The sequence below is a fragment of the Ursus arctos genome, unplaced genomic scaffold, assembly GCF_023065955.2.
Source record: "Ursus arctos isolate Adak ecotype North America unplaced genomic scaffold, UrsArc2.0 scaffold_33, whole genome shotgun sequence".
NCBI classification, from domain to species: domain Eukaryota; kingdom Metazoa; phylum Chordata; class Mammalia; order Carnivora; family Ursidae; genus Ursus; species Ursus arctos.
Window position 1 is genome coordinate 16557292 of NW_026623019.1, and position 13101 is coordinate 16570392.

Below are 13101 nucleotides of genomic sequence, written 5' to 3' on the forward strand. Positions count from 1 at the left end.
GAGATCAAGAGTCACAGGCTCATCCGACTGAGCCAGCTTGGTGCTCCTAAACCCTGCTTATGTTAAAAAGGAGCCCTAGAATATTCCATTTAACTGATGTTTTTTAGTTTATCAATCCCACAGTGATGGAAATTAATTTTATCCTCCTTTGTTGTTGTTCTCATAAAGAATTTGCTGCAGTAAGTATCTTTGTGCAGGTATCTTGCCTCACCTGTGCACATACTGCTATAGGTTAACTTCCTAGCGGTGGGATGGGGGCTCAGAGGCTATAAGGACTTACAGTTTTCACGGGTATTTTTGAATATATGACACCAAAATATATGAGTAGTCATTTCTTCACACTAACAAAAACTCTGGAGGAGAGCAAAGGTTTTAACCCTTGACAATTCAGGGTGAAACTTGTCTCTTGGTTCTTTTAATTTGTATTCGTTTAATTATTAAAGAAGGTAAAAATTTTTAAGTGTTTGTTGGCTATTTATATTTTTCTTTTTTTTTTTTTTTTGAAGATTTTATTTATTTATTCGACAGAGATAGAGACAGCCAGCGAGAGAGGGAACACAAGCAGGGGGAGTGGGAGAGGAAGAAGCAGGCTCATAGCGGAGGAGCCTGATGTGGGGCTCGATCTCACAACGCCAGGATCACGCCCTGAGCCGAAGGCAGACGCTTAACCGCTGTGCCACCCAGGCGCCCCTATTTATATTTTTCTTACCGACAAGGAGGCACCTGTAAGGTCCTCTGCCTATTGTGGTCCTTATTGATTTGTTGAGTTCTTTATATAAAACTTTGTCGTACACTGTAATTATTCTCCTGCTTTGTGCTTAGCTTTTATTCTTTCTTTCTTTTTTTTTTTAAAGATTTTATTTTTAAGTAATCTCTACACCCAACACGGGGCTCAAACACACAACTGAGATCAAGAGTTGCTCACTCCACCGACTGAGTCAACCAGGCACCCCTGTGCTTAGCTTTTGAAGTGATAGTTTTACCAAACTGAAATTTAATATTTTTGTATAGCTGAATCTGTTAATTTTTGTTTTTATGGGTTTTTTTTTAAGACATTTATTTATTTTAGAGAGAGAGCAAGAGCAGGTGGGGCAGAGGGAGAGGGAGAGAGAATCCCAAGCAGACTCTGCACTGAGCACAGAGCCAGATGGGGGCTTGATTCCAGAACCCCAAGATTACGACCTCAGCTGAAACCAAGAATCAGACACCCAGCCGACTGTGCCACCCAGGTGCCCCAGTCTTTATGTTTTTTGATCACTGTATCATAGTAAGAAAGGGCACTTCTACCTAAAAATATGTATGTATACTAGCATTTTCCTACAGTTTATTATTTTTTTAAAGCACTATTACTCTTTTGGTATAAGAGGGTGGGCCTTTTTAGGAAATGTTATCCCTACTGTTTCAGAGAGGAGAGCTGGCAAGGTGCTGGGGTTCCTTCTCCTTTCCCTACCTCTTCTGATTGATGTAAACGGGCAAAAGAAATTATTGAAAAGCTAGGGGTACAGGAAATTCTCAAAGTGTTCATTTCTAAAAGTCCACAATATAAGCTAGTAAGAAATAAAGATGGCTTTCTATATTCCTTTGAATTAGCAATATCCTCCCCATCTTCATAATTCTTCTGTATTATTCTAAACGCGCCCCCCCCCCACGGCCATCATTTTCTATTTTCAAAAATTTCAGGACTCATTTAACTCTCTATCCCCAGGGCCTCCAAATTTAACTTTTGGTCTGATGCCCTCTTCGCTGAGAAATGCTTGATTTTCTTTGTCTTCTTTCCTTAATAACCAGCTTTTCGCCCTGGTGACGGGTGAAATCAATCAAGCCCTGGGGAGGAGTCTATTTGAACGTTTTCCTTTGTCCTCTGGGGGATGATTTAGTACACAAGCTCCCGAATGTCCTGTGCTGCACGGACCGCGGTGGGGAATCCATCGTTGGTGTGCAGCATGGACTCTCTACAGGTGGTGTCAGCTGTAGCCTCCAGCGGGGACCTGTGTCTGCAAAAGGTGACTAGCTCTCTACGTTGTGATCAGACACCGATAATGTGAATCATCTTAGCGGACATTGTTTGAACTTTATCTTGTTAGAGGAAAGGCATCCTGTATGCAGTGAAGGAGTTGTTTCGGTGACAAAGAAAGAGCAGGGAGGCAGTTCGTTTGACTGTAAAACCTAGCACTCACCAGTACAGAGAAGAATCCTCCTTGCAGGCCACACCCTATGGCATAAGGTTGGTTGTGCGTAAAACAAAATAAGATTAACACTTCTTTTAGTTAGGGGTAGTTCATTCGTAGTTAAAACAATCAATTTTATAAGCTGGTTACGTGCAGGCTGTGAGGGCAGGAGAACATAGTAGGTGAGGAAGTTAAATGAAGTGACTGCCTGATTGTCTGGAAAAAATGGTGGAGCACCTTACTCACCCTGTAAACTGTCTGTTATTAGGGATTCTAGAAAAGGTAGCTTAGGGGTGCCTGGGTGGCTCAGTCGGTTAAGCCTCCAACTCTTGACTTTGGCTCAGGTTATGATCTCAGGGTCGTGAGATCGAGCCCCGAGTTGGGCGATGCGTGGGGCGTGGAGCCTGCTTAAGGTTCTCTCTCTTCCCCCCTCCCTCTGCTGCTCCCCCCCACACATGCTCTCACTCGCGTGCTCGCTCTCTCAAATAAATAAATCTTTAAAAAAAAGAAAAAGAAAAATGAAAAGGTAGCTTAAACGTGGTCACTAACCATCACTTAGGAGCCTAGGCGCAAAAAATATAAAAGCACATGAGTGTTTCTTACAACATCCTTATCAGAAATATTCAGGCTAGAATTCTTTATCATTTTTCCATTTCCCCTACGAAATGCTTTTGCTGAGATCTGAGTTACGGTAAAAAAAATAACTGAGGTGGGTTTGGAAAACAGAAATACATCATCATTTTTCTCACCTTTGGATATTTTTAAGTTTCTAGGATTAGTATTAAATAAAGCATTTTTTTAAAAAATAAAAGCCTAGATCTCCCTTAATCTGAAAGAGTGACCTCCTAAATCCTTCGGTATCTACGTGTTTTTGGTATCTTTGGCACACGTAAGTACCAGAGGAAGTCAAGCTTTAATTATATTGGTACACTGAATGATATTTTCCAACTATTTGGACATGATTATCAAAGAAAATTGCTTGGAAGTGGAACCGATTTCATGTCTTTTGAGAGTGAGATTCAAAAACATTTCATAAGCAAAACCACATTGTGGGAAAATAATCTGTCAGAAATGCTTGGTCATCAGCTACAGAATGAAACAGGCAAATGGCATGAAAATTCTTCAAGTGCTTGGTAAAGTAGGAGCCTTGAAGTCACGAAAATGGCTGGATGAAAGGGCATGTAAATAAATGTATGGGTAGGGCCATCAGGCTTGGCTTCCGGTGTGTTAACCTCATCTAGTGAAAGACCCCCTCCTACTCATTGTCAGTATATTCTGGGGAAGCAACATGGCGCAGAAGTCAAAGACGACAACTCAGGGTTTGAATGCTGGCTCTGGCATTTACGAGCTATGTGACCTTAGGTAAATTATTTAACCTATGTCTCAGTATTCTCATCTTAAAATGGGGTAAACATGATACCTATCCATAGAGCTGACATTCACAGAGCTGAGGAGAAAAATACCTAATATTTATAAACCACCTAGCACAAATCCTGGTGCAGAGGAAGCACTCTGAAAGGGTTCATTAAAGAAATCATTGACCAAACGTTTGGAAACACTGTGCCTTTGAAACTCCAATTTTGTTTAGAAGGTATACACTTGGTTCCAAATGCTCACAGAAGAAACCCACAAATGTGCTGTTTTCAAGCATTTATTTCCTACTTTGGGACTAAAATGTACTCACTTCTCTTCTATAGTCTGTTATCTATAGCTGCCTGTTTATAAAATCAAGCTACTCTGATACCCTTTGTGTTTTCAATGCTTCATGTTTTTGTTGGTTTAAAACGGCGTCTGACTATACATCTTTCATTTGAAAATCAAGGTGGGCTTTACAATTCAACTTACATTAAAATTCTGTCCTCTGAATCTAAGACCTAAATGTAGGGTTGTGGTTGTGAAACTGGTTCTTTCAACAAAACTGTGTCGACTAAATGAAAGGAACTATGTCAGCAAGTGGCAGCTTTAATTACCAGTTTGTTCAGCCACCGCCACTTCGCTTGGCAGTTTTGCTATTTATAAACATAAAAGGTTCAGATGTGGTGTGACACGGCTCCCTCTAGGGCAACAGGGAAGTGCAGGGGGAGAGAGGGAGGGGCCAGCTCATGCCACAGCTGTCCTCTGTGGGATGGGGGTCAAGGCATGATTCTTTTATACGGGAAGATATTAGCAGTTAAAGGGCTGGGGCAGCCGGGGTGGACAGAATAGCTGGGGAAGAGTCTCGGGGATGAGAAGAAAGAATATGAACTCAAGACCTTTCACATTCTCTTTGTGTATTTCCACTTACAGGGTCAAATACCCAGATAACTACGGAAATTGGAGAAGACAACCATAGTGCAATAGAAAATCTCTAGTTAAACAGAAGAAACTGTCACACAGGTAACTTAGCCATTTCCAGTTCTTTTGAGTTGAGGAAATGAAGGCTTATCCTCTGTAAAGGTAGGGGCTGAATCCGTGCGGGTCACGGTGGTAGTCCCAGTGGCTCAATGATCATCGGCTGAATGAATGAGCGAATCTGGTGAATTTCCTAATTTCCTAATTATGTTCTCTTACTGTGTTAAGTGTCAGGGCATCATTGCATTGCGGTATTTGGTTTTTGACCATAATAATTTTCCTGATGTATAAAAGCAATAGCTGTGGCCAGGATACTCCTGCTTTGAATTTCAAATATTATGAAGTCAGAGAATATCACCCTGTAAAATAGAAATTATGTAATTCCATTTTATAAAGCAAATGCCTTGTATTTGGATATAATTTCTTTCTTTTCTTTTCTTTTTTCTGAAGACTTTTTTCATTTATTTGACAGAGAGAGAGAGACAGTGAGAAAGGGAACACAAGCAGGGGGAGTGGGAGAGGGAGAAGCAGGCTCCCCGCTGAGCAGGGCACCTGACACCAGGACCCTGGGATCATGACCTGAGCCGAAGGCAGATGCTTAACGACTGAGCCACCCAGGTGCCTCTGGATATAATTTCTTAACCCAATTTCACTGAGCAAGTGAAAGAACTAAAATGAGAATGATATTCCTATCAGGAATGTCAGTGTTTGATCCAGCAACTCTTACTTAATTTCCCTTTTATTCTTCACCCAGAGGCCATCCCACCTTCCTTCCTATTTTACTGGGGATACAGCAATGGACATCATAAAGTCTCTGCCCTCACAAAGCAGATATTCTGGTGGGAAGGGAAAGACAATAAACATAAACCAAACAGTTAAATGATAGGATTTCAATTACTGACACATGGAAAATAAAATAAGTAGAGGGACAGAAAGTGACTAGGTTGGGAGGTGGGGAGATCCTTTGGTGACAGAGGTCAAGGAAGGCCTCTCTGAAAAGCTGACATCTGATTAAGATCTGAATAAAGAGAAGGAGCCAGCCATGAATGATCTTCAAGGAAGAACATTCCAGACAGGGGGTGTTAGTAAGCTCTAATTTCTCTGCTCCAAATTTTATCTTCCAGATTCAATTCTCTTTCTCTGCAAACCCAGCCCCAATTTTCTTACAACACAGCATGTAATGGCTTTCCCTCAACCTCAGTGCCTAGCACAAGACCTGCCAAGAATAAGCATTTAACAAAGGAGCAGCGGCTATGGATGACCTCTGTGACCATACCTGTTCTATTACACTCTAAACTGTCAATCACAGCCACCTATGACCTGAGATACAAACAAAAGCTTCTAGAAATCACAGAAAGGAGCCACCAGCAACAAAACGGGAGGTTTGTTCCCACAGCCACTTAGGTAATCTTTCACTTTTCACATAACTTTGGCCTTGACAACCTGGCGACTTACCATGCCCAGTGTACTCAAAAGAATCTGCTTCGTCAGGGGTATCGAGTTCATCCACGTTGATATCAATTTCATCCGGACTGTCTAGGTTATCATCAGAGAGAATAGACCCTTCACTCTGGTCCAGAGAAAGATTGATATTTGGGGCTGTGAGTTTGATTCTCCGAGGATGAGCGTCATTAAGATCCAGAGAATTAGGAGGTTCTAAAGGAGAAAAAATAGGAACATCAAGTACTAGACCATATACATGGCTGCCAACAGTGTGGGTGGGCCCCAGTAAAACATTTTTAAGGCCCTTAAGCAAAGGCACACCTGGTAAAAACCCTTACGTGGAATTTGGATCCCTGTCTTGACCAGCAGGCCTCAGCACTGGCTTGTCCCAGCCACATACGCCCTGGCCACGTAGAAATAAAAAGTGGAAACCTTTGCTAGAGGAGCAGAAAACCAGTTTTCAGACCTGCCCTGTTCAAATTTGAGAACTTGACACTGATATAACAATGAATTGAATTTTTATGATGCATAAGAAAAACAGCTCAGCATACACAGGTCTCATAAATGTTCTTGTAGATTTCACTCCTATGGAATGAAGGATAAGAACTTCATCTATTATGTTCAAGGGCACCCCCAAAATACTTCCCTGCAGTTCCTGACAACTCTGTGTATGATCTGTAGTGATCTTTCTTTGGCATTCTATTTTTTTTTTCTTAAATAAAACTGAGGTAGCCTCCCAAATTACATTATTGGCTCAAGTAGTCACTACCTTTTACGCTAATATTTCTTGGAATTGGTTCCTGTATCATAAGTGGTAGTCTTCATGTGTTAAGGCTCATGGAAGTAGCTCCCATCCTCTCCATGTAATATGTATCGTGCTCCTACTATGACTTTCACTTAATGGAAGTAGAGCTGGAGAAGTCATTTTTAACCAAGTCAATCCCAATTCAACAATGGTAGAAAGTTAGCCCTAAAATAGAAAGTTTAGGACTCCTGGGGCGCCTGGGTGGCACAGCGGTTAAGCATCTGCCTTCAGCTCAGGGCGTGATCCCGGTGTTCTGGGATCGAGTCCCACATCAGGCTCCTCCGTTATGAGCCTGCTTCTTCCTCTCCCACTCCCCCTGCTTGTGTTCCCTCTCTCGCTGGCTGTCTCCATCTCTGTCAAATAAATAAATAAAATCTTTAAAAAAAAAAAAAAGTTTAGGACTCCTAATCACAAAATTTTGGAAGGCCATCTGGTTTACTTCTCAATTCTGGAATTGTAACTCTGGTCTTGCCCTAAGGAACGTGACTCTGTTTCTTTGTCATTAAAATCTTTTTTCTCTGTATAGAACATCACCCAAACTGTGTTCCATGTGATGTTTTTATGTATTATATTTGAAAAAAGTTTTTATTGACCCATAAGTTTGAAAAAGATTGGGTTTCTGTATTACAGAAATTCTCACAACAGTGCTGTCCAAAAGTTTTCTGTGATGATAGAAATGTTCTATATAGCTGCTGGGTGCTTGAAATGAAGCCAGTGCAACTAAAGAACTGAACTTCTCAAGTTTATTTTAAATTTCAATTAATTTAAATAGTCACATGCAGTGAACCACTACCATATAGGACAACCATAGCCTTACTATCATAGCCTATATCATTCACAAGTGGACTGTGAAACTCTAAGAGTAGTGTGGATATACAGTGGCTACCAAGATTATTTGACCAGAGAACATTTAAAAATGATTATGTCACATGACTAGTATTTTGAAAAATGCACTTTAAATACTTGGACTGAAAAATAAATAAATACATAATCGACTTGCTTTTTCCTGCTCCATTCTAGGCTTGGCTGATAAAATCAGGGTTCGGGATCTTGGCATGTTCCTGAAGCTGGTACAGTGCACAGGAGTGACCTCAGTACAAAGTGAGAGTGGGATGCAACTGGAAATTTAATATTCTTCTTATATGTGCCTTGAGCTGGAAACCCGTGGCAGGTAGGGGTTTTGTTTGTTTGTCTGTCTGTTTGAACAATCAGGATACTGAGCCTTCCTGACATCACATTTTTAATTTTAAACATTCTCACCCTGAAGTACAAATCTGGGGAATGTCGATGTTAGAATTTGGTACTCTGTTATCTGGTAGCCACTTACCACAAGCTGTGCTGACAGCTGTGGCCCAGGAGGTCAAAGGCGGCTTACACTAGTGAGCATCAGTGTTCAAGTCAATTTTGAAATGAGCCAAATCCAGCCTAACAGCCGCCTCACATTTTTTTTTTCTCTTCACTTTTATCACTGAAATCACAAGTTAGATGCATAGGAAATGGTTTTCTCACTGAATAATGACAAGGTCTGGATACAGACTGGTGCTGAAGGAAATGAACAAATGCTCCTCTCACCAGGCCTCATGTCTGCAGCACTGGGGCTCGGCATTCCCTCCTCAAAGGGGATGTCCATGCCTACATCCTCTGACGGCAGTCTGGAAAAAAGAAAGAAAGAAAGAAAGAAAAAGCAAAGCAGAGAGTGTAAAAAATTGTGTGGGACTTAATTTTCTCTGAAAAGGCAACTCAGAGATTCCAGGATAACATTTTCAGCTCGCTTGGAATAAACCAAGTACGTATACTGAAGCCATCGTCAGTGGCCCCATTTAGAATAAAGACTTTCTGCAGTTACCATGAATAAGAAACATGGGTACCAGTCTTACTCTGTGTACACAGCAAATCATTTCTCCTACTAGCTCACACAAGTAAGCACACACCAAGGGAAAAATCAGAAACAGGAAAAGCAAATAACTGATAAAATATACTTACGGTGGGCATGTAACAATACTTTTTCAACAGGAGAGGTAACACACGTGCTTTGGAGTAAAGACAGACCTGACTTCGTATATTATCTCTTCCTCTGTGTAAATTTGAGCATATTAAATTGCTGTCGGTCTCTCTACATCAGTAAAACAGAGATATACCATCTACCTCATTGAGTTGCTGAGAAATGAAGCAATAAATGTAAAGGGCCTAACATTCCTGAGAAGGCACCAACTGATGTTATTTCCTATCCTTCTTTGAATATTTGAAGATTTGTTGTGAATTATATGTTGGTGAAGACAGTTCTGGTCATGAGATACCATCTTTTCTCTCTAAACAGTATTGAGCTCAGGACTGGTAAGCCAAGCCACATGTAGGGGAATAGGAAAATACTGGAGAAAATTGTGACAAATGTATATGTTCCCATAGGAAGCTGACCACTGATCACAGTGAATTCCCCTTGACCTATTTTTACTTCCCGTTCCTTATTTAGTATATCTCCATTTATCATGACAACATATTTTTCTTCTTGATGCTTCCATGTAACTTCACTCATCTAGGGCGAGTCCTTGTGATGTAGGCACTAATCTATATTTAAGCATGATGAACCTTCGTGTTAGTGTTCTAAACTTAATCTCTCCCTCCCTGTTATCGACACTTTTCTCCACTGGAATCTGGGTCTACCAAATTTGGAATTTGCTTACCTGAATGATCAATTTCCAGGATCCAAGTCTAAGCCCTTACTGTCAGCAAAGCACTATGATGAAAAAAAATTCTTTGTTTCTAGTGAGACGCAGTGCTTCATTTATTCGACAAATAGGTAGTGAATACCTATCTGTGCTGAGGACATGGAGGAAAAGAACAGACGAGCCTCATTCTTGTAGAGATGGGACGATGGGGTTAAACAGTGATTATCACTGATAACTCAGTGCTGCTCCCCGAGAGAAGTGAATGCCCGTGTTGTTACCCACCAACCCCCAAAGAGCTCTTCAAAAACACAACCTCAGGGAGTTTCTTTCTCCATACACTTGCTGTTTTCTCCATCCTGTGTGTTCTCTGAAATGAATCCTGCACCCTGGCAGAAAGACAGGGAGCAAGAGGTTCGTGCGTTAGTCAAAGATAATAATGTATGGGCAGGAACAAGATAAGTGGTGTCAAACAGAGACACCATACTCGATGGCAGCAAACTGAATTATCCAGCAATGGAGGTGGGGTGGTGAACGAAGAGAAGACCTGTGCTAGGCCCCAGGTTTGAAAGTCCTGAGACCCAGAGGGATGGTTTTCCATGATGCTGCAGCTTTTCAGATTTTCTTACAATGATTCCTTGCATGTGAAGTAATCTGTGTGTATTCTCCTTGACATACACCCTGCAGTACCCATAAAGTAGCAGACTGCTATTTAAGAGCAGCTGGATTCCAGTCTTAGTTCTATCACTCACTGTGTGTCATATGACAAGTTATCTAATCTTTCTGTGCCTCAGTTTCCACACTAATAAAAGAGGGAGAATGTGTGATGTCTAAAAATAACACTAAAAGGGAAAAAAAGTTATCCATTATTATTGTAGCTCTTTTTGTCATCTATTCTAACTGCCTGCTGTATTAGCCTTGAAGCTTCACGAGGACAGGAACCATCTGTCTCTACTATCATGTCTCCAGCACCGGATAGAGGTCAATACCCAATAAATAGATGTTGAGTTGAATTACTGAGCTTGAAATTGCCTAAATGCACATGTACATTATTTCCTCTAGTCCTCCATGAGTCAACCTTAAAAAAAAAAGACTTTATAGCTGTACCTACTTCCCATGAGGGTGCTAAGCCTTAGCTCAAAAATAAATATGAGAGGTTTAAATAAAGAGATGGTATTGGTCTCAAATTCTGTAGGTTTTATGTGTGACAACATCATGGACGTAGAGGGTATTATGCTACGTGAAATGAAAGCCAGTGAAAGACAAATACCTATGATTTCACTTGTATGTGGAATCTTAAAAAACAAAACAAAACAGAACAAACAAAACAAACAAAAAGCAGAAACAGACCCACAAATACAGAGAGCAAAGTGGTGGCTGCGGGGGGCGGGGGGGCTGGGGGCTGGGCAAATGGGTGAAGGGGAGTGGGAGACAGAGTCTTCCAGTTATGTAAAGAATAAGTCCTGGGAATGACGGGCACTCAATGCATAGAGAATATAGTGGTATTGAGATAGCACTGTATGGGGAGAGATGGCAGCTACACTTGTGATCATGGCGTAACATACAGAAGTGTGGAATCGCTAGGCTGTACACTTGAAACTAATGTAACATTGGGTGTCAACTATACCTCAATTAAAAAAAAAGACTTGTAGGTTTTGTTACTGTTTGTAAGTTACAGGCAACATCATGAAATAATTGAATGCGTCCTAGATATGAGGTGATAGTTCTGGGTTATAATTCTATGTTAGTACTGATAAACTGATTAACCCTGAGAAAATTATCCAACCACCTTTGTGATTTTACATGGAGATAATAAAGACCTAATATCACAGTGACTGTGGAGAATAAATGTAATACATGTGAGTACTCCATAAATCACAAAGCATTGAGTAAGTTTAAGGTATTACATTCCCTCATTTGAGACATAGTATTAGGATTAGGGATTTAATTGAAGTATGCGTCATGGCTGGACAGAACATAACGAAGGTTACTACAAGCAGGGTATTAGCCCAGGTAAGAGAAAATTTCAGTACGGCATAAATCTCCATAGAGCCTGTAAGGTCCCTTGAACTCACTGACGTTAGTGAATAGAGCCTTTTTCTCTCACTACTTTTTTGCAACACAGAGCGGAGACCCTGTTAAGAAGGTGCTGGAAAGCCAGTGTTGGCATGCATGGGGGAAGGGAAAGCCGAAGGTTGTGGTCAGGGGTGACCTCAGAGGAGAGGGACTCTCACAAACCATGGATATTACAGAAGGCCGTAGGGACATTTTAGGAAACCCACAGGGACAGAGAAGGAAAGCTGAACCAAAATAGCCCAGAGGCAAACCTGAACGAAACGCGAGTTGTGTTCATTGTAAATAGTTTGACCACATTCGTGCCTTGGGTCCGTAAATATTTATAGAAATGACATGGCCAGCCAGGGTTGTTGGCAATTGAGCAAGATGGAGTTTTAAGATCAATAACGTAAACCTCTCGGGATCTATTAGGTAACAAATCAGTCCAGAGTGAAGATAAATATTTTACCTTATCCATCCATAGCCACTATTTAATTTGGGGTTTTCTGTATACAGAACGGAGCTACCGAAGAGGCTGAGGGAATTGTAAAATACAAATTCGACTCTTAAACGGCTGACCTCCCAAAGAGATGCTCGGCTCCATGTCTCCATCTAGAGGACGGATCTGGAACTGTTTGTTTACTGGCTGGTTTTATAATCCTTATTGCTCTTCACCAAATATTTCTGGCTCATGGCCTTCTGGGCACGTGGTAAAATTGTACTTTCCTGCTCTCCTTTGAAATTAGGGTGGTCAGGTGATTTGCTTTGACAGATGAAATGAGAGTGGAAGTGGCAGGAGTGGTGTGGCAGGTGTAGGGCCGAAGAATGAGGTACGAGCAAGTGTGGGGGTGCCGTGGGCTGCTCCCCGTCTAGGTGGCTGAGTTGGAGCTCTGTCAGGCTGCAGCCAAGCGGCTATGAGCAGCAGAAGGCCCTCCTTGAAGCTCACTGAATATGTAAAGAAGAGAGGAATTTTTATTGTGTTTTGCCCCTAAGATATTGAGTTTCTCTGTCATCACATACTAATCCAGCCCAATCTGACTTGTACAACTGGCCTTTAGCATTTGTTTTGAAGGGAATATCTGACTTATACTCTGCCCTAATTTGGGAAACCCATTTCTCACATTCTCAACCGAGGTTCACGTTGATGGTACACATCTTGTCTGGGTTACTAAAGCACGAAAGAAAATTTTAAAAAACGAGAACAAAAGCCCTGAAGGACATCAAATGCTTTCAAGTGTTTTTTAAACTTGAGTATTTATATGCCATCGTTACGGTTTTTCCACCTAGCACCTGTTAATTTACTTAACATTTTTCTTTAAATTGACTTAGTTTAGTTAAGTAAATTCATTGTGAAAGGAAGATCTGCATCACTTGCATATACGGAAACTCAAAATCACTCGCCTAAAATAGTCACATAAATTAAATACAACGAAAATAAAACAATGCTATTAAATTCAAGGAAGAAACACCTGGGCTCTGAGACTTCTCTCTTTGCTAAAAAATAAATAAATAAATAAAAATTAGCCAGTGTCTGGCAAAGTGGAAAGCCATGTACCATGATAAATGCAAAGAAATGCTGTATAAGATACAGCACCCAAAGAGTAATTAATATATTTCCAAACTTGAAAGAAATCAA

At 40.9% G+C, this 13101-nt stretch overlaps 1 protein-coding gene across 7 annotated transcripts in view; it reads right to left on the reverse strand.

Moving 5' to 3' along the window:
- PRUNE2 (prune homolog 2 with BCH domain) overlaps positions 1-13101 on the reverse strand; it is a 248761-nt gene that overhangs the window by 30818 nt on the left and 204842 nt on the right. For all 7 annotated transcript variants that reach the window (XM_048218336.2, XM_048218334.2, XM_048218335.2 and 4 more), the window contains exons 10-11: positions 8320-8399; positions 5955-6155 (exon numbers count right to left, since the gene is read on the reverse strand). In XM_048218336.2, coding sequence (XP_048074293.1) covers positions 5955-6155; positions 8320-8399 — 281 coding nt within the window. The remainder of the gene's footprint in view (positions 1-5954; positions 6156-8319; positions 8400-13101) is intronic.